The 20,914-nt window shown below is 40.7% G+C and overlaps 1 protein-coding gene across 2 annotated transcripts; it reads left to right on the forward strand.

The window, feature by feature from the left end:
• Positions 1 to 6,494: 6,494 nt before the first annotated feature.
• Positions 6,495 to 19,064, forward strand: LOC143746893 (uncharacterized). Of its 2 annotated transcripts, none has more exons than XM_077239130.1 (3): positions 6,495 to 6,563; positions 7,157 to 7,289; positions 16,725 to 19,064. In XM_077239130.1, exons 2-3 carry the CDS (start codon positions 7,205 to 7,207, stop codon positions 17,660 to 17,662), a joined length of 1,023 nt encoding a protein of 340 aa, XP_077095245.1. In that variant the 5' UTR covers positions 6,495 to 6,563; positions 7,157 to 7,204; the 3' UTR covers positions 17,663 to 19,064. The 2 variants fall into 2 exon arrangements, with proteins under 2 accessions (XP_077095245.1, XP_077095254.1); XM_077239139.1 differs by having other exon boundaries at positions 6,539 to 6,592.
• The last annotated feature ends 1,850 nt before the right edge of the window (positions 19,065 to 20,914 follow it).

Consider the following 20,914-nt stretch of genomic DNA (forward strand, 5'->3'; position numbering starts at 1 on the left):
GCAAGAGAATTGGATGGATATCAAATATCCATAAAGAGAGCTACCCCGCCCTCGCGCCCTGCCGTTTTGCATGTCATGCAGAGTCCTCTCCGTGACTCAGACACAACACGTGAAAGTATTTTCTCCGGTGTTTTTCAACACTTTCAAAGAGAGCTCGCTCATCCCTCACAGTTCCCTCTTAGCTTGGGTAACTGTAGATGCTTTAACTGCAGTAAGGGCCCGTTACAAGCACGCACCTCCTGCAGACTAATGCTGCTTTATCAGAGAACCAATAAACACAAATAAACAGAGTGAACTAAAGCTGCAGTCAATGGGCCCGCGGTAAAGTCCGCACCACTGCAGACTCACGCTGTCCTCACAGCAGCTCAAACAGAGCGGGGGGCTGTAGGGGAAACATTTATTCCTCGCTCTGTTTGAGAGCATTTGGAAATGTTCTCAAACCAGTTCCCAGGCCTGTTACAGAGCACACGCCACTGATACCGCACACTATCACTGCAGTCAGCGCACCCGCTGCGAAGCGTGCACCACGACAGATAGTCACTGCTTCGACAGCAGCTCTGATAGAGCGAGACATGAGTGTTCACAAATCAGTCCGAGCCCGCAATAAAAATAAAATAAGCATGAAAATAATAAGCACAAAAAGAGTGTTCAAAAACACAACACCCCGGTAACCGGTCCCCCTTCACTAGGCGGCCCATCCCCAGTGGTCACTCGATCTCTATCGATCTCTATCCAGGTCAGCCCCATAAAGATTATGTGCACAAATCACGACATAAGGGCATTAGGTCCCCCTGCGTTAGGTGGCCCAACCCCAAAAATGTGTTTCAGGTGGTCGTCGAGACTTCGGTGAGAAGCAGCATATGTCACGTGCTTCGCTCCGAAATACAAAGTCTGTTAGCAAAAGGTTGTTTTACAGCCGCTATTTTCTAGTACCAGAAAAAGACGGCGGCAGCAGACCCATACTAGATTTAAGGCATCTGAACAGAGCCCTCATGAAACGGCCATTCAGAATGCTAACCATCAAACATATCCTCGCGCAAGTTCACCCGGGGGATTGATTGGTTCTCTACTGTGGATCTGAAAGACGCATACTTTCACATTCAGATAGCCCCTCATCACAGGCCATTCATGACATTTCGCCTTCGAGGGGCAGGCTTATCAATACACAGTTCTGCCGTTCAGTCTGTCCCTAGCACCCCGTATATTTATGAAGTGCATGGACGTAGCGCTTTGCCCCTGAGGCATCAGGGAGTGCGCATGTTGAATTATCTCGACAACTGGCTTGTTCTGGCGCAGTCCAGAACCGAACTTTTGACACATAGACCTTTGATCCTCGACCATTTGGTATTCCTGGGGCTCAAAATCAATTTATCCAAGACCGTGATCTTTCTGGGCACAGTTTTTCGGTTCTATAACTATGAGGGCGCGGCTTACACCAGAGTGTGCACTCTATGTAAAACAGCACGGACACCCCTCAAAAGTTTCAGAAACTTCCCGGTCTCATGGCCGCCGCATCGCCAGTACTCTGTATGGGATTACTGCATATGCGTCCGCTCCAGCACTGGCTCAAACACCGCGTCCCAGTCCATGCATGAGAGTCATGCAGCCTGCACATTACGGTGAATCACGGTTGTTCACGGACCCTGATTCGTCAGGCTCAGAACTGGTACCACGAGGGCGTGACCATAGGTGTGGCATCCACGAGGAAAGTGGTTTTCTCAGACGCCTCCAAACTAGGTAACTAGGTTGCACATTCTGGTCGAGCACATATCACTTGGAAAGGAAAGCAGTTTGTTTGGCCCTCAAAGCATTTCTGTCAAACCTCAAAAGACACCACGTCTTAGTCTGCAGGGACAACATGCCGATGGTGTCATATATAAATCGCCAGGGTGGTCTCAGGTTGGCAACCTGTACTCCATGGCTAGAGACCTCCTTCTCTGGGCGCAAGCCAACCTGAGCTCTCTGAGTGCAGCGCATATCCCGGGCATTCAGAATCTGGGTGCGGATATGCTTTCTCGGGACAACACTCCCCTAGGTGAGTGGTCCCTAAACCCTCAGACGGTTCGTCTGATATGGAGTGTTTTCGGCCTCTTCGCCTCGAGAGACAACACTCACTGCGCAGCGCTCTTTTCGAGGAACAGGGACGCGCTGGCCCAGTCGCCCCCTGTATGCTTTCCCCCCCAATTTAATGTTCAGGTGAACGGGACGACCTGGCATCCGCGCGCCGACTTATGGGCCCTACATGTGTGGCTCCTAATGTCAGAGGCCTGAGGAGTAACTGTTGAGTACAGCAAGTTGACAAATGTTTGCTACTCAATTGTGGTTTAATGGTTCATCCTGATGCCCCCTGGATCGGTGCGTCCCCTGATTGTGTAGTGTTCGATCCCACTGAACACCCTCAATTTGGGCTTGTTGAAATTAAATGCCCTAATGTCAAAAACTTTGTTGTTTTGTTGTTTTTGCAGTTGTGTGACTTTGTGGTGTGGGCTCAGGAAGATTATTTTGTGCTGCGCATCTATATTGACACAGCCATGCATAAAGTTATTAGAGAGAAGGTTGATTATTTATACTTCTAAACATAAATACTTGTCAATGAAACATTAATTTTGTTGAAAAAAAAGCCAGTACAAACAGTACTGATAATTTTTTACTGTAAATGTACAGTACAATAAGTGATCTTTATGAGAGATTGTTTCTACTTTTTACAAATATTTATTCAGAGGTCTTGTCTTGGACTGAAAATTGAGCTGATGGTGTAAAGAGCTGATGGTGTAAAGAGCTGATGGTGTAAAGAGCTGATGATGTAAAGAGCTGATGGTGTAAGGAGATGATGGTGTAAGGAGCTGATGGTGTAAAGAGCTGATGATGTAAAGAGCTGATGGTGTAAAGAGCTGATGGTGTAAAGAGCTGATGATGTAAGGAGCTGATGGTGTAAGGAGCTGATGGTGTAAAGAGCTGATGGTGTAAGGGGCTGATGGTGTAAGGAGCTGATGGTGTAAAGAGCTGATGGTGTAAGGAGCTGATGATGTAAAGGGCTGATGATGTAAAGGGCTGATGATGTAAAGAGCTGATGGTGTAAAGAGCTGATGGTGTAAAGAGCTGATGGTGTAAGGAGCTGATGATGTAAGGAGCTGATGATGTAAAGGGCTGATGATGTAAAGAGCTGATGATGTAAAGAGCTGATGGTGTAAAGAGCTGATGGTGTAAGGAGCTGATGATGTAAAGGGCTGGTGGTGTAAAAGGCTGATGATGTAAAGAGCTGATGATGTAAAGAGCTGATGGTGTAAGGAGCTGATGATGTAAAGAGCTGATGATGTAAAGAGCTGGTGGTGTAAAAGGCTGATGATGTAAAGAGCTGATGATGTAAAGAGCTGATGGTGTAAGGAGCTGATGATGTAAAGAGCTGATGATGTAAAGAGCTGATGGTGTAAAGAGCTGATGATGTAAATAGCTGATGGTGTAAGGAGCTGATGATGTAAATAGCTGATGGTGTAAATAGCTGATGGTTTAAAGAGCTGATGATGTAAAGAGCTGATGATGTAAAGAGCTGATGATGTAAAGAGCTGATGATGTAAAGAGCTGATGATGTAAATAGCTGGTGTAAAGAGCTGATGGTGTAAAGAGCTGATGATGTAAGGAGCTGATGATGTAAATAGCTGATGGTGTAAAGAGCTGATGGGGTAAAGTGCTGATGGTGTAACGAGCTGATGATGTAAAGAGCTGATGGTGTAAGGAGCTGATGATGTAAAGAGCTGATGGTGTAAAGAGCTGATGGTGTAACGAGCTGATGATGAAAAGAGCTGATGGTGTAAGGAGCTGATGATGTAAAGAGCTGATGGTGTAAAGAGCTGATGGTGTAAGGAGCTGATGATGTAAATAGCTGATGGTGTAAAGAGTTGATGGGGTAAAGAGCTGATGATGTAAAGAGCTGATGGTGTAAGGAGCTAAAGATGTAAAGAGCTGATGATGTAAAGAGCTTATGGTGTAAAGAGCTGATGATGTAAAGAGCTTATGGTGTAAAGAGCTGATGGTGTAATGAGCTGATGATGTAAAGAGCTGACGGTGTAAGGAGCTGATGATGTAAAGAGCTGATGGTGTAAAGAGCTGATGATGTAAAGAGCTGATGATGTAAAGAGCTGATGATGTAAAGAGCTGATGGTGTAAAGAGCTGATGATGTAAAGAGCTGATGATGTAAAGAGCTGATGATGTAAAGGGCTGATGGTGTAAAGAGCTGATGGTGTAAAGAGCTGATGGTGTAAAGAGCTGATGATGTAAAGAGCTGATGATGTAAAGAGCTGATGGTGTAAATACCTGATGGTGTAAGGAGCTGATGGTGTAAGGAGCTGATGATGTAAAGAGCTGATGATGTAAGGAGCTGATGATGTAAAGAGCTGATGGTGTAAATACCTGATGGTGTAAGGAGCTGATGGTGTAAGGAGCTGATGATGTAAAGAGCTGATGATGTAAGGAGCTGATGATGTAAAGAGCTGATGGTGTAAGGAGCTCATGATGTAAAGAGCTGATGGTGTAAGGAGCTGATGATGTAAAGAGCTGATGGTGTAAAGAGCTGATGGTGTAAAGAGCTGATGATGTAAAGAGCTGATGGTGTAAAGAGCTGATGGTGTAAGGAGCTGATGGTGTAAAGAGCTGATGGTGTAAAGAGCTGATGGTGTAAGGAGCTGATGGTGTAAAGAGCTGATGATGTAAAGAGCTGATGGTGTAAGGAGCTGATGGTGTAAAGAGCTGATGATGTAAAGAGCTGATGGTGTAAAGAGCTGATGGTGTAAGGAGCTGATGGTGTAAATAGCTGATGGTGTAAAGAGCTGATGATGTAAAGAGCTGATGGTGTAAGGAGCTGATGGTGTAAGGAGGTGATGGTGTAAAGAGCTGATGGTGTAAAGAGCTGATGATGTAAAGAGCTGATGGTGTAAATAACTGATGGTGTAAAGAGCTGATGGTGTAAATAGCTGATGGTGTAAAGAGCTGATGGTGTAAATAGCTGATGGTGTAAAGAGCTGATGATGTAAAGAGCTGATGGTGTAAGGAGCTGATGGTGTAAAGAGCTGATGATGTAAAGAGCTGATGGTGTAAAGAGCTGATGGTGTAAAGAGCTGATGATGTAAAGAGCTGATGGTGTAAATAGCTGATGGTGTAAAGAGCTGATGGTGTAAATAGCTGATGGTGTAAAGAGCTGATGATGTAAAGAGCTGATGGTGTAAGGAGCTGATGGTGTAAAGAGCTGATGATGTAAAGAGCTGATGGTGTAAAGAGCTGATGGTGTAAGGAGCTGATGATGTTTACCGTATGGGAAAGCAGGATGACACCATCAGACAGTTTATTTAGTGTGATCCTCCAGCCGTGCTATGGCCTGTGTTTGCTTCACCTGATGTGCTGATCTTTGTCTTGGACAGGAATGGTGGAAAGTACACTTTACACTTGACACAGTCACAGATTAGGAAGCCTTTGTCCACCTTTACTGCCACTTCTTCTGTCGGCTGTTTGGCTATTCCAGACTGTTTAAAGATCTCCTTGTCACTCATTGACCCAGCATAAAGCTGAGAGACAAATGTGACTGCCCCATGTGGCGCTATCCCAATGAGGCTTTTCATTGTGCAGTGAGATTTGTAGTTTGAGTACATTTGGTGTCTGACATGTTCAGTGCGATCGAGGATCACCTGTGTGTCTGGGAAGGCACTGAACTCTCCAGGGAGATTAGCTTTGACTTGAGCTGGTGAAAGCCACACACACACGGTGGATGGGTCCACATGGAAACGGTGTCCCAAGTCTCTCTCCTTCAAACCCACCGACAGATAGATGAGGAAAAGAAAATCTCATCAATTGGCTGCAGTTGCTGTCTCTGGAAAGATAAAAGCATGGGTGAAAGGTAAGTTTGTATTATGTTATCACTTAGGAAATACAGAAAAATTCATACTGTAGGCATTTTGAGGTACTATTACCAATTAACTGTACATAATAACCGTACTTCTTTCTGTTTATAAGAGAATAACCTAACACTGATGGCCGTGCATTTGTAATTTCTTCATTTTTCCTAGCAGCAGCTTTGAACCTGGACACACATTATTTTGTGGATGGAAGACTCGATTAGCCACCAAAAGGACATCAGGTGACAGTAGCACAGCATCAAGCATTACTGCATTCACTTCCTTTATATATATATTTATATAATATTAACATGTTAGGTGAGAATATATTTATATATTACGTACATTAACATTTTAGGTCAGTATATATATTGCACATTAACATGTTAGGTTAGTATCCCAGGCAGCCCTGACAACTTTAGGATATACTCACCTAACATGTTAATGTGCATTATATATATGTGTGTGTGTGTGTGTGTGTGTGTGTGTGTGTGTGTGTGTGTGTGTGTGTGTGTGTGTGTGTGTGTGTGTGTGTGTGTGTGTGTGTGTGTGTGTGTGTGTGTGTGTATTTTTGTAATTTTAGACAGCAGCGAGTGAAGGGACTTTTATTTTGGTCTGGCGATTTGACGTCATATGTCTGCGTCGCGTTCCTGCTAGTGTTGTGTTTGGCCTGAAGAAATGTTTGTTTGTGAATAAAGCGCTTAAGCACGTGGGTAGTAATTTGTTTACTATGACTAGGTATTACAGTCCCAGTAAATCAGAAAAGGTGCGTCTCATTTCGTTCCAGATATAGTCAATAATTTGATCGTTAACACGAATTCGGCAGTTGGCAAGTAGTTAAGGAGAAACAGATGTTTTCTTTTTTTTACTCCGAGTCAATTGAACCAATCTCTCCGCAAAACGATTCACTGATTCGGATCGGTCGAACTGCCTAAAACAGTTTAATGGTGTAATGACAACTTTTACAAACCAATAGCAAATGTTTTCATGACAGTGTAATCTATTCAATGTAGTCTACAAATCATTAAAAATCATCTATACATCATAAATGCCTAAATATGAAGGGTCTATTTGCTCTTTTCACTGCTTGTTTAGTGATTTTTGTCTGATCAGTTGATTTAAGTCCATTAACTCTCACTCTGACTGACTCCATCACCAGTGCGCTGAACTACTGAACTAGAGCTGATTGAGACGCACTCAGAGATTTACTGTGGATTTATTTTTCTTTCTGTTATTCTCATCTTAAGCTTGACACATTTGTTCAAACACACAGGAAAACTTCTGGAGAAACATCTGAGATCCACGTGACACTATTATAAAGATGGCGTTTATTAAAGAGGAGAGTGAAGAGATAAAGATTGAAGAAGTGTTCAGCGTGAAACATGAAGATACTGAGGAACAAACAGGTTAGTTTCATTCAATCCTTATAAAAATGATCTAGAAAAATAAATGATGTTTATGACGAATGTCGTATGAGTGTCCTAATTAAAGCGGTTTTCAGAGGTGGGAGTAAGTCACACAGGTTCAAGTCACAAGTAAGTCTCAAGTCCCTACCATCAAGTCTCAAGCAAGTCAACAAGTCGCAGTACACATAACCAAGTCCAGTCAAGTCAATGGTTCACTTCAAGCAAGTCAAGTGGAGTCCTGCTAAGGGTCAAGTCAAGTCCAAGTCAAGTTACAATACCAAACAGATAATATGTTTATATATACCTCAACCTTATTTATTTTTGATTACCTTTCTTATACATTTATATCGTAATATTAATAATATTCATATAATTTATTACAGCATGTATTTATGATTATCAAAATTTGGAATTATTATTATACAACAAATATATGAAAAATGTTGAAGACAATACATTTGAAGGTAAATTCACAAGTGTGATGCATTAATTATATCGGTTCTATAGTAAATGTCATATGTTTAACTTTGCTTATATATTTTTATTATGCAATATCACTGGCAGACATTAACTTTCCCATTAATAGCCCATATTTGACCCCTTAAATTGATTTCCAGGGGCATTTTTTTCTAACTATGTTCTAATCATTTTTTTTCTAACCATACATTTACACTGCAATTACAACACCATAAATAATGTTATGAGATTGATAAATAAATAAATATTATATTAAATATAATAATTTTAAAGGCACACTATGCAAGAATCGTACCTTAATATAACAGCTTCAAAGTCATTTCGGTGGTAAACAAACTCATAGTAGGGCGAATCATCCTGGTAGTAAAGCTTGCGACAAATCTCGCGAGAATCACGACATGCTTTACGGCAACGACGTCACACACATCAACAACAACATATGAAGCACGAAGACACTTGCGCGCATTTCAGACGTGATACTCGACGATGGAAAAAGCAAAGAAATCGCGGTCGGAAGAGACAAGGAAAAGGAAACGAGAATCCGACAGCACGAGGAACCGGACAGGAGTCCCACTCGCTCAGGCTTTCACTGTTAAAGTTCATTCCTGCGATTATCATGAGAACAGTTGTCAATATCTCACATAATTATCAGGACATAAATAAGCCTACACGTTGTAATCATTGTAAATGAGCGCAATTTGCAAACTATTGTGATAAATTGCAATAACCATGTCTAACGACATCATAACGGACAATGTTACGAAATAATGCGACGTACATGTAACTTTATTGATGTCATCTGGCATTTTGTAATGTTTACATTACATTCAAAAACACAAATGAAATTATACAGTAGGCCTAGGCTATAGACTATTTACTTGTAAATTAGCTGCAATCATGTAAAAACGTTATAAGCCATCAAACGCGGTAGGATACTTTATTATTATAAAGTGCAGAGGCCGTGAGTGCAGATACGCTCTGCGCGAGTGGTATTTACGACAGTAACGTTAAATACAAGTACTCTACAGCGACTCTAGGGGGCGCTGTTTGACAAAAACGGAATTCCTGCATAGTGTGCCTTTAATATAGAAAAAATTAGATGCTAAAAAATAATAAATTATATTTTTTTAATTATGAAATTAAAACCGCCAATGGGTGGCGCCAAATCACCGTCTTAATGAGCGAGTCATAGAAGCATTCATTTAACTGATTCGTTCAAAGCGGCAGATTTAATCTGGAACTAAGCAACTAGATCACTGAATCACAAAAACCCTGCATTTGTTTGGATACGAACAAATCTTTTTCTGTGGCTTGTTTGGATAAATCATTATCACATTTGCAATCGCACCAATATTCTGGAAATATTTTTTAATATCATATTGTATAAATATAAAAATAACTCATACTCATACTCATAATTCCACTCACATTTTGCCCCCAAACCCCCTGATAACATCTGACCCTGCTTCAAGAGACACATAAAACACGACAATACATCATTAACAGTTTTCTATGCTGTTTTTCGTCATTGGAAAGAGCGACATATTTGGCTTTAAAGCATGATTTGAAAGAAACTGTGGCAAATGTCTGTGAATTTATGCACATTATACAAAACATATGCCATCATTAATTATCATTTGAATCTATATTGTCAGCCTTAAGCTATATTTGAAAACATAATATTGTATAAAGAGGCATGCTGTTTTAACCACGATTCTCTCTATATTTAACGTTAGTCAAATTATCTATAACAAACAGGTTAAATAAGCCATAACTTACTTTTAGACGTGGTGAATGAAGTTCGAGGTTGTGATGGTCGTGTCCGATATCAATTGCCAGTTATTATGCATAGAGCAAATCTTCTTGTATGAATATGGTCAATTTCTAGTGTTTATATCCAAAAAGAAACGATGCTGGGAGATGTTTTAGTATTTAGCGCGCTCACAGCGCTGTATGTTTTTTCTGTGCGTCACGCAATCGCGCAGAATCTGATGACTGGCGTCAATGGTTCCGGTGCTTTCATTTTGTTCATCAATTGATGTTGCGATGATTTATATAAAAATGTATATGAAGTCATTTTCGAGTCATACAGTTCAAGTCAAGTCTCGAGTCATTGGATCTCAAGTCATAGTCACGTCAAGTCATTTTCTTAATTTAGTCAAGCAAGTCTCAAGTCCTTAAATGTGCGACTCGAGTCAAGTCATGTGAATCGAGTCCCCCATCTCTGGCGGTTTTATCTGACATGGAGCGGCGGGTCTTCTCAAGTGGACAGACATGTTTGTTGAGATCACATGACCAGACAAATGCTAATGCTGCTTATTATGACATGTAGAACATTAAATTAGGATAATAATGTGGAAGTAGCCTAAACAAAACCAGTATTCTGTGTAACATTAAACATAAAATCTCTTCTAACAACCCCAGCTGTAAATTTTCCATCAGAAGTTGATGTAGGATCAGTTTCTTCTCCTGAACTGCATCATCACATGTGAAAAGTATTCAGTCTCAGAGAGATTGACACTAGCTCGTATATGATGCTGTTCATAGCTAAATAATACTAGTGTCATAATGACAAATATTTATAACGTAAATAATGCAATTACTGTTTAATGAATGATAGTATTATTTTTTTGGCCTGTATATTTTCTTAATCCACTCCATTTTGTAACAGCAAAAGCTGTATGGTGATGTAACCCAAAGGTGATGTTCATAATAATGAATTCTAGATAGAATAGCAATTGGCATTTTACAGCACCCTAGTGGCAATTTTGGGAACATGCCATGATAGCTTACAGCAACCTATTTTTGTGAAATCATCTCAAAATAAAAAAATACTGCAGGACTTGGGACTTTCAGACCACTGTGGACATCTATAAAGATATTTTATGATATTTACAATATTTCAGATACACTACACTTGAACAATAACTTTTATCTTCTTTAGTTGGACTAAAAACAAGTGTTCAATGAGTATACAGATTACATCTACAGTAATTTTATACAACAGACATTTTATAAAAATATATCAATAAAACCTAAATCAATGTATTTAGAAGGTTTTAATATGATCAAAATTGAAGTGAGATTTTTAATCAAAACTTCTAAACTGAATTTTTCAGCTTTCCTCGCAGGCCACAAATTGTTGAGCAATCTTTTTTCTCGCTAATTGATCAAGTTTTTCCTTGTGTATATGACACACAGCAACACTATTCAGCCGTGAATTTTGGTCACCCGACGTCGTAAACAAAATGTAACCAAATATCAACGTCTTATGACGGTGTGTGCCTGCTGGGAATAATCTGTTATGTCTCATTTAACAGACGCTTTTATCCAAAGCGACAGTAGGAGGGCATTTATACACACACTCGGCACAATCCGGCGCTTGGTGACGAGGTCCATACGGGTTCTGTTGTCTTACACGTCTTACTGCGTTACAGTAGGTTAAATCATAACAATGAAACTTTACGCGTGATTCATGTCATCGCGACATACTGTAACACATTATACTTACAGTGTCTGTTTGAAAAAAGGATGTAATCGTCCTCTGCTTTTTTCTGCGGTGCATTTTACCCCAGACGGCCAAACAGCAAAGTGACTAAACGAACGAAAATTCGCAAGAGCAACAAGAGATTTGAAGCTCATGGCAGACACGCCCAAGAGACGATTCGCGCTGTGATTGACTGAATATAGATATATATAAAAAGACCCAACAGGCTCAACCCGGCTTGTGCCTGATTAATTCAAAAACACTGAATCATTCATGAATGAACCACCGCTGTGTCTCGCACACATGCAACGGCTCTGCTGTGGCTGTTTGGAACTGTTTTCTTTGCTGAAATGGAACGAAAACACTCAATATTGTGCTTAAAATGTTACTTCAACAGCATTTCTATATCATGTTTCGAATGTAGGTCAGTTTAACTCATCTACCCAATTTCCCTCATAAATCACATACGGACGAGCCCCCATTATGTTATGTGCATTATGTGTATTCATTGAGTTCTTTTCTGAGTCGATCTCATTTGATTCATTTGGATTTTGAGACTTTCTTTTCGCTGTTTTTAAGCATTTCACAACCCACACACAAACAACTACAAATGAATAGGCCTGGTGCTAATTATTAATGTGTGCACAACTACCCATTTATTTGACAAATTCACAAATGTGCGTCGCTACATTTAAACTAATACAATACAACTTGTGTGTGCAAAATCCAGAATCACGTGAATGTGCAGCATTTTGTACAAATAGAGACATAGTTGTTAATACAAAACCTCAATTTTGTATTAGTGTAGGCCAGAATTTGTGCATGCATGTGCATTTGTGGATGAGGTGACACGCGTGCATTCATTGACTCGTTTCTGAGTCGATCCTATTTGATTCATTTGGATTTTGAGACTTTCATTTCGCCGGCTTCGCCTTGCACGATCCACACACACTGTCTGAGAAAACCTCCTACCACTAGATGGCAGTATTCTGCTAAAACAGACAACGGCAGCGTAATCAAGCGTGATCCCCATTTAAAACGCATAATGTGAGTGGATATTAAATTGAAGCCACAAATTTAGTACACAATATAGGCCTACTACTTTATTAATAAAGCATACTTTATAGAGGCAATCAGATTATGAACAGCACACATAGAAAACCATTATAAAACGCTTCACGTGCAATAGCGCATTGCATGTTCAATAAGTGTATCGGCTACTGAGTTTTAATATCACCGTCTTACTGCATTGACGTCAAGCTTTTTCGTAATAATAGGCTCTATGCCAACCTCACTATTTGTCCCACAACTTTCGGCACATCTTGCAGTGGAATCCTGGGATAGGTTCTCCTCCACGCACCGTGTTCAACTTTAAACAGCGGTGAGTCCTCTCAGAGAGCAAACGAGTCCAGCAGCTCAGACAACACCAACATAAAACACTTCCGTAACACGCTATTTAAAGCCTTCATGTGTGATGCGTTATAGAGGTATCCATAATGTACATTATAGTGCATTATATATTCAGTAAGTTAAAATGCATTGTAAAGTTTGCAGATCTAAAATTGGTTGTTTGTCATTTGTTAAAATGTATTGTACTTTCTCAGTATTTTTCAGGTATTAATGTGACCATACAATCATTACACGTGTAAACTCGCGCTCGATCGGCCCAAAGTCCGGCATCCGACCAGCACAGAAGGTCTTTACGTGCTACTGTCTTTTCTCATGGCAAAGTACTTTTGATTAAATTCAATACATTTTCTCATATGTATTAACTCGTTATTTCATCTGACTCCATAAATGAAAAGGTTTTAATGATATCCGTGCATGTGAGCGAATGTTTGACTATTCCTTTTAACTCTAATGAAAATAATGTCAGAGTCCGTTAGAATAATCAAATGTAACAATTTTTTATGTCAGGTAAATGTATCATTACAATTTCATAATCAGTTCAAAGATAATCAATACAATACATCAAATGCTTGTTCTTAAAAGCTGAATAATTCAAAATGAACGTTATTTTGACAGGAGAATACAACAAAGAATATCGTTTGCATGTAGCGCGTAGATTCTGCGTGGTATGTAAGGTTCTCCCGCTCTCTCTTTGCGTGTGTGTGAGAAACACAGAGCTCTCAGCAAAGCAACCGAGTTGTGCGGATTCACACTAGAGTTTACAGAGTATGTCAAATACAGGTACGCTGTGCATCCATTGAGCTGAATAGAAATAGTTTAGGTACAGATTGTTTGACGGAGAGCAAAACTCTCAAGCGCTCAGTCAGAGTGTTCAGGGAGTGAAAATATAAACGTATACTTGTCCTCTAACACAAACACACTGGTGAGTAAAATCTAATAATTTATTAACCAATTAACCGCCCAGAGTGAAGATTTAGTCGCATATGCGAGTGATTGACTCGCATTGTAGACGGTTGGTCTTTGTGTATAAATAGCCCTTATGTTACCATTGTCTCTTGTCTAGCTTTGTTTTGTGTGACCTGCTGTTTGGTGAGTTTGTCAAGTCCGTTATAGTCACAGTCAAGTTCTGTTCAAGTCTAGTTCTCACGTTCAAGTGCTCATGCTCATTTTTCATTTATCAAATAAAACTGCACATGGGTTCAGACACATCGCCTTTGGTGGACTTTAATGTTACACAATTTAAAATAGTTGTTTAATGCTAAGTCAAGTCATATTTATTTGTATAGGCTAATTCTTTTCACAATACATATGGTTTCTAACCAGCTTTACAAAAAGATAATTTGTAAGAAAGTCATACTGTGTTTTTCTAGCTGTATTGCTGGGAAAAGTATTTTCAGTTTCCTCTACACATATCGGAAAATTAAGATGAACGCATCCAGGCAAACCTTTGTTGTGCATAAAAAAGTGGTACTGCCAAAGAATCATGTCCACAGATAGGGTAACCTCACAAGAATCGGAAATTGGTTAATTTCCATTGACTGGAGTGAGACCAAAGGTGTCTCTAGAGCTCTTGTGATCTTATTCGGCGCCCTTTATTGTGTGACAGATCAGTGTAATGTCTCGGATCAAGCGAAGAGGCTGTGTGGAGCACACATAAACTAATCATCTCTTCCTCTTTACTACTAGTTACAGCACAAAAATAGGCATGCTGTAATGAATAGAGAATGAAGACTCCATCCCCAGGTGGTTCAGCTGATCTAGAGTTGATTCAGGGACACACAGGTAAACGTATTTGCCTCCCAGGAGTCCTGCCATCGCCAGCTCTTTTACTCCCTGACCGAACCCCCCTCGGCACAGATGTGTTAGAACAAAGCTGGGCCGGGGGCCTACGTAAATACGCGTTTCCCTCAGTAAGCCTACTTGCACAGAAACTGTGCAAGATCAGGGAGGACGGGGAGCAGGTCTTGATGGTTGCGCCGTACTGGCCCACCCAAATTTAGTTTTCTTACCTGATTCTGACAGCCTCTCCCTGACAGATTGCCATGAGGAAGGACCTTATTTTTTAGAGACAGGGCACCGGCGGTGGTAGACACTATCACTCAAGCCAGAGCTCCCTGTTTTAGGCAAACTAATGCTTTGAAGTGGATTCTGTTCGCTGAGTGGTGCTTTTCCCGTCAGAAAGACCCCCGGAGATTCCCGATCGATTCTGCGCTTTCCTTCCTGCAAGAAGTCTTGAAGCGTAGGCTGTCCCCCTCCACCTGGAAAGTGTATGTTGCCACCATTGCGGCACATCATATTGCAGTGGACGGTAAGTCTCTAGGAAAGCACGACCTGGTCGTAAGGTTCCTGAGAGGCGCCAGGAGATTAAATCCTTCCAGGCCAAGCCTCATCTCCTCCTGGGATCTCTCTGTGGTCCTTTCTGGTATCCAGAGAGCTCCCTTTAAGCTGCTTGAGTCAGGTGAACTGAAGATTCTGTCTCTAATGACAGCACTCCTGACCTCGCACATTTCCATCATGAGGGAGGGGAATCTGCAGGAATTTCTGTCAGCGAATTGTGCCTTGAGTTCAGGCCCGGCCTAGTCATCCCACCACTCCCTTCCAGGACCAGGTTGAGTGTCCTCCGAGCATCCTCCGGCAGTCCCAGAACTCGTGCATGCCCGCTTGGTCAGCCCCCTGTCTAGATGCCCCATGTGTTGTGATTTCCCCCTTGGTAATCCGATATGATACGGTTTCCCTGTCAGTAAACCAGTCTTTCCCTGGGCAGATTTGCTCTACCCCATCTCTGCTCCTGAAGTAGTTTTATCCCTGTCTAGGTAGGACCTACCGCAGAGGCCTTTCCATATGTAGCTCTGCCCCACGGGTCAGTCCATATGTGGATTTCCACATGTTCTTCCCTTCTGGTAGGATGTGGCCTCCGTAGCGTCACTCTCTGTTGAACTAGGTAAGCTTCCCCAGCATTAATTACACTGGTCATGGCTTAAAAAAGGGAATTGAGAACCAAAATAAAACTTGAAATAAATAAAGAAAGGAACAGCAGCTATGACAGTCTCCATGGTAAGCCCTGTCCCTTTCATCCTGTTGGCATGGAGGACTAACATTCTGGGCTTTCATGGGGCGCTGGGTAGGTTATGACTCGACGGGAGCAGTTTCCAAAAGGGCATGCTACAGCTTGCCAGCATCTGCATCTCCATCACTCGTAACACATTTCAGTGGTTGTGGCGTTTTCCATAGGGACCCCATTTGTCAGTTGACATACCGTTGTAGTGACTGACAAATGGGCAACGTCTTGGTTACTAATGTAACCCCTGTTCCCTGATGGAGGGAACAGAGATGATGTGTGGGGGTTGTCAATTGTCACAACCCTGAACCACCGCTAAATAATAATATTTTTTTACATTTATATAGCGCTTTTCTGGGTACTCAAAGCGTGATTGTACTCAAAACTCAGAGGTGATTGGGGCTTCCAAGTAAGACCCTATTTTTCAGACAACATAACATCTCCGTTCCCTTCATCTGGGTTACATCTGTAACTACATTGAAACAAATGCAAGTACATTGGAAAAAAGTTATTTGTTGCAGAGAATATGCTCTTAATTCTCGTTGTGAATCCACCATAGCAACATGTTATGCAATCAGTGTTTAAAACACAGGAAATCAATAACAGTATTCAAGGGAAGAGTTTACCTCACTATAATATACTGATTTATAATCATTATTACAAGGTTATTATTTTAAGAGCTCAGGACTTTTTAGCATAAGATTTATCTCATATTACGGGGTGTGCATGGCTGCTACTTACAGGCTGTATTTTTTTATAATAGTTAAATGTCTATGATATATCTAGCAAAGTTTAAGTTATGGGAAGTATAAGTCAGGGTATATTCTGTCCTTAGACTGCATTTTTTATGTATATTTATGTCTTTACACTAAACATTTGTGCTGGCAAAAATGCTTGAAATTCCTGAAAAACTACAGAAAACACCTATTTCAGTAGTTTTATTGCAGTATGTTTTGTGCCATTAAACTGGTTTTAACTTATATTTGTCTTTTTTTCACTTTAGACCTGATGGTACTGAAAGAGGAACTGAAAACTGAAAACAGTCAAGAACTGCATGATATTGAAGAGAAAGATGAGAAACATGATTTCATGATCGGAGAAAAACCATCCACACAGACTGAAATGACTTCCTCACAAAAAAGAGCTGAGAAGACCAAATCTAACAGTTATGTCACCTGCCATCAGTGTGGAAAGAGTTTCAGTCAAAAACAAAAACTCAATGTCCACATGAGAGTTCACACCGGAGAAAAGCCTTTCACATGCCAACAGTGTGGGAAAAGTTTTACTCAAACACAAAGCCTTAAACTTCATATGAGCATTCACGCTGGAGAGAGACTTTTTACCTGCAAACAATGTGGAAAAAGTTTCAATCGAAAAGGAAACCTAATGGTCCACATGAGACTTCACACTGGAGAGAGTCCTTTCACCTGCCAGCAGTGTGGGATAAGTTTCAGTCAAAAAGGAAACCTTAATGTCCACTTGAGAATTCACACTGGAGAAAAGCCTTATACTTGCTCTCATTGTGGACAGAGTTTCACACATAAAAAAACCCTTGATTCCCACATCAGAATGCACACGGGAGAAAAGCTGTTTGCATGTGATCAGTGTGGAAAGCGGTTCATAACAGAAAAAAGCCTTAGATTTCATATAAACATTCACACTGGAGATAAACCATTCCCATGTGATCAGTGTGGAAAGAGTTTCACACATAAAGTAAACCTTAAGGTCCACATGAGACTCCACACTGGAGAAAAGCCTTATACTTGCTCTCATTGTGGACAAAGTTTTACACATAAAAAATCCCTGAAAACCCACATTAATAATTCACACTGGAGAAAAGTGTTTGTATGTGATCAGTGTGGAAAGCGCTTCACAACAGAACTAAACCTTAGATATCATTCAAACATTCACATTTCCTTCACTACTTTATATTTTGTTTGAGGCTTTTTTTTTTTTGGTGCTCCTATGCACATATGAACTCTTCTGTCTACATCGACCATCTCGGGCCTCCAATTTTGATTATATAGAGGCGTCACTCCATTCCAAATATTATTAACTTGAATTCAAATTATTAGTTAAACTTCTGTCTTGCTGTGACATACCATAATATAACTGAATGATTATACTTAAAATCACAAAAAACAATGAAATAAAGAACATTCCACAGCATTACTTGCTTGATTTATAGTGAGAAAATGCACTGTTAATTTGTTAATCTGGACTTGAATATGACTATTGTAGGGATTATCTGATGATACCTGGAAGTTGGTTCAGCTGCAGGTGTCTCACTGTTGATCCTGACTAACCACGAAACCTAGGGGTTTCTGCCTAGTACATAATAAAGTAGTATGTTATAATAACAACAACATATTCAATGTATATATATATATTAAAATCATAAATGGATGCTCCATTATTGGGCTCTTACTTGGCCTACGTTCCTAAAGCCACCCATACACTAACCATATAGAGCCTGCTGATACAGCAGAGCCGATTGTTTGCTGTCATCCCCATTGATTGTGCAGAGTGTCAATGTTTCGTTCTCGTTTTAGAGATTGATACTACTTAGTAAACCTGAAAAACTTAAATGTTTAAAAATAAATAGTCCAAGAGATGACACAAATAGAGGAAATTCCTTGAACTTCATCAGCAGTGGAATCATCTGGATCAAGCAAGATTACAAGCAGATATTAGGTAATGCTTATGAAGGGTGACATTTTTTATATTATGCTTAGAAATATCATTACAGAATGTATTTGGTTTATGTATGTTAATGAAAGAATCAGGATTTTACACCCACACATGGCATCTGTGATGTTCTGCAGAACTTTGCTGAGGGAACAAAGCCACTGTTTTCATTTGAATATGAGAGACAGTCCTGTGGACCAAGAAGGAGCCATGTGGTCTTTCTATAAGGCAAAGGGACCCAACTGGGCGGTTGAAATGTGTTTTAGAGGTAAATGTTAGCAAATGTATGGATGTCATAATTAAAGCTTTTCTAAGATCGGACCCTACCACCCTTACCATTGCACCTTTCCTCATTCATCCTAATCTCTACCTCCCTTTCCGGGTGGCCCGTATATGTCCCAGGAAGTTCATCGGTTCATGCAGGACTGCCCGGACTGCAATTTCCAAATCTCCTTGCCACCAGCCCATCGGCAAACTCCTTCCTCAGCCCGTTCCTCATTGCCCCTAGTCACACCTAGGACTGGACTTCATCCCTGATCTTGCAGCATCAGATGGCTACAACTATGTCCTCGTGGCAGTGGATCAGCTTTCCAAAGCTTGTTGTCTGGTGCCAATAAAGGGCCTCCCTTTGACCTTTTAGACAGTGGAAACACTATTCCAACATGTCTTATGAAACTTCAGTCTTCCGGAAAACACAGGCTGCATCCGAAATAGCATACTCTCTTGAGAAGGTACTTATAATGAGAATTACTTCATGATCGCTAAAAAAGTGTTTTATGTAGTATGAATGCGTGTAGTGTGAATGAAATCCAGATTTACTTCATGCTGACATTTTCATGTGACCTTCCAGCATCAGCTGTTTGCTTCTCCACTATTCACAAATCTAACCTCATGGGATAGTAACTTGTCCGTCATATGCACACTTTAGAATCTCACCGGAAGTAGTAGGTCATCCGGGTACTTTTTGCCTACACTTTTATGAGTTCTGTGAATTCGAACACTTCTTCTGTCACGTACTGTTTTTCACCTACTGTATAGAAGGGAAGTATGCCAGAGAATTGACCAGAGACAATTTGAGTCCCCGAAAGAGTTAGTGTGAAAGCACACTGCGTACAGTTCTGTTGGTAAATATGGAGAGGATTTCCTCTATTTATTTTGTATTACAGTGGTTTCAAGAAATGTACAATTGTTCACATTTGGGAAAAAAATGAGGGAGAACAAAGCCATTCCTGTGTGGTCATTCTGTGACATTCTAGCAATGGAAAGCAAAGAATCAGTTTGCCAGTAAGAGTTTGTACATACCAGTCACGGTAAGTAAAATATCTGTTTATGTATGTAATAATTTAAGCAGAAACAATGAGCATGTTAAAGCAATGGTTACATGCTGTGATTGTGCTGATTACAATATATAGAAAATCTGCCAATTTTGTATGTTGATTCAGAGTTGGAGGGCTTCTTGCCCAACTGGATGCAAACTGGAGCTGATGTAATCCCGAGGTAGAAACAGAAAAGCAAATGGAGAATAATTAGCATAACTGTTGCTCATAACACTTCGAGCAAGATAATCATGTGCATTTCATTTAACTAAGAGTGCAAGGTTATGAGCATTATGCATTATGTCAGGGGTACTCAATTAGAAACCTAAAAGGTCCACTCACCAAATTTTCCGTACGTCCAGGGTCCGCAACTGTGATGGTCAAAATCCAAAAACAGAACTCCAACAAAAAAGGCGGTGAATCCCCCAAAACGTTCAAACTATCTACAAAAGGTGATGTGGTCTGGCCTTATTAGTGTGAAAAGTGACACCTTTTTTGCCACCAGTTCTTTAAACTTGGGCATAAAAGGTGTGAGGGCCAGGCGGAGGCACTGATGTAAGTGTTCATTACTGAGGGTGCTCCTGTATTTGTTTTTCACCATATGAATGGTTGAAAAGGCAGACTCACAACAGTAAATTGAAGGAAACATGGTGAGAATTTGAAGGGCCATCTTCTGCAAGAAAGGGACACCTGCTGCAGGGACCATCTTAGTCCAGAAGCTGGTAGGGTCACAGAGAGACTCCTGCAGTGCAAGGTTTTCCTGAAGCTCAATTAGCTCTGATTGAAGAGAAGCAGCACTAGCCCATTGGCAGATTTTCAGGGCTTCAGTTGAAAATTCTGTGATGTTTTTGACAAGGAATGGATTTTCCATGCATAGTAAGACTTGTTTTCCCAGAGGGCCAAAGCGAGTTTGGAAATTTTCAATCAGCTTGTCCAGGATTTCAGCATGATTGTGATGATGATGTGTTCCTTCTATTTGATTCAAAAGCTTTGTGAAGTGAAGCAGGTCCCGCTCTAAAGGCCTCATTATGCTTCTGCGTCAACTCCACGGCGTAGCTACGCCGTCACTCCTACGGCGCCGTGGCTGTTTTATGGTTCTGCGTCAGGTTGAGTTGCATCGCGGTGCATCTGACCAATCACAGCCCTTGGGGTCTGCGTCGCCTCGACGCGTAGTTACAATTTTTTGGAG

The sequence above is a fragment of the Siphateles boraxobius genome, unplaced genomic scaffold, assembly GCF_051911475.1.
Source record: "Siphateles boraxobius isolate OS27281-9 unplaced genomic scaffold, OSU_SipBor_1 100, whole genome shotgun sequence".
Lineage (NCBI taxonomy): Eukaryota > Metazoa > Chordata > Actinopteri > Cypriniformes > Leuciscidae > Siphateles > Siphateles boraxobius.

Excerpts from the sequence above, each read along its gene's own strand:
- LOC143746893 (XM_077239130.1), top strand. The coding sequence starts at position 7,205 with ATGGCGTTTATTAAAGAGGAGAGTGAAGAGATAAAGATTGAAGAAGTG. Across the intron at positions 7,290-16,724 it reads AGATACTGAGGAACAAACAG|ACCTGATGGTACTGAAAGAG; the intron begins GTTAGTTTCATT and ends TTTTCACTTTAG.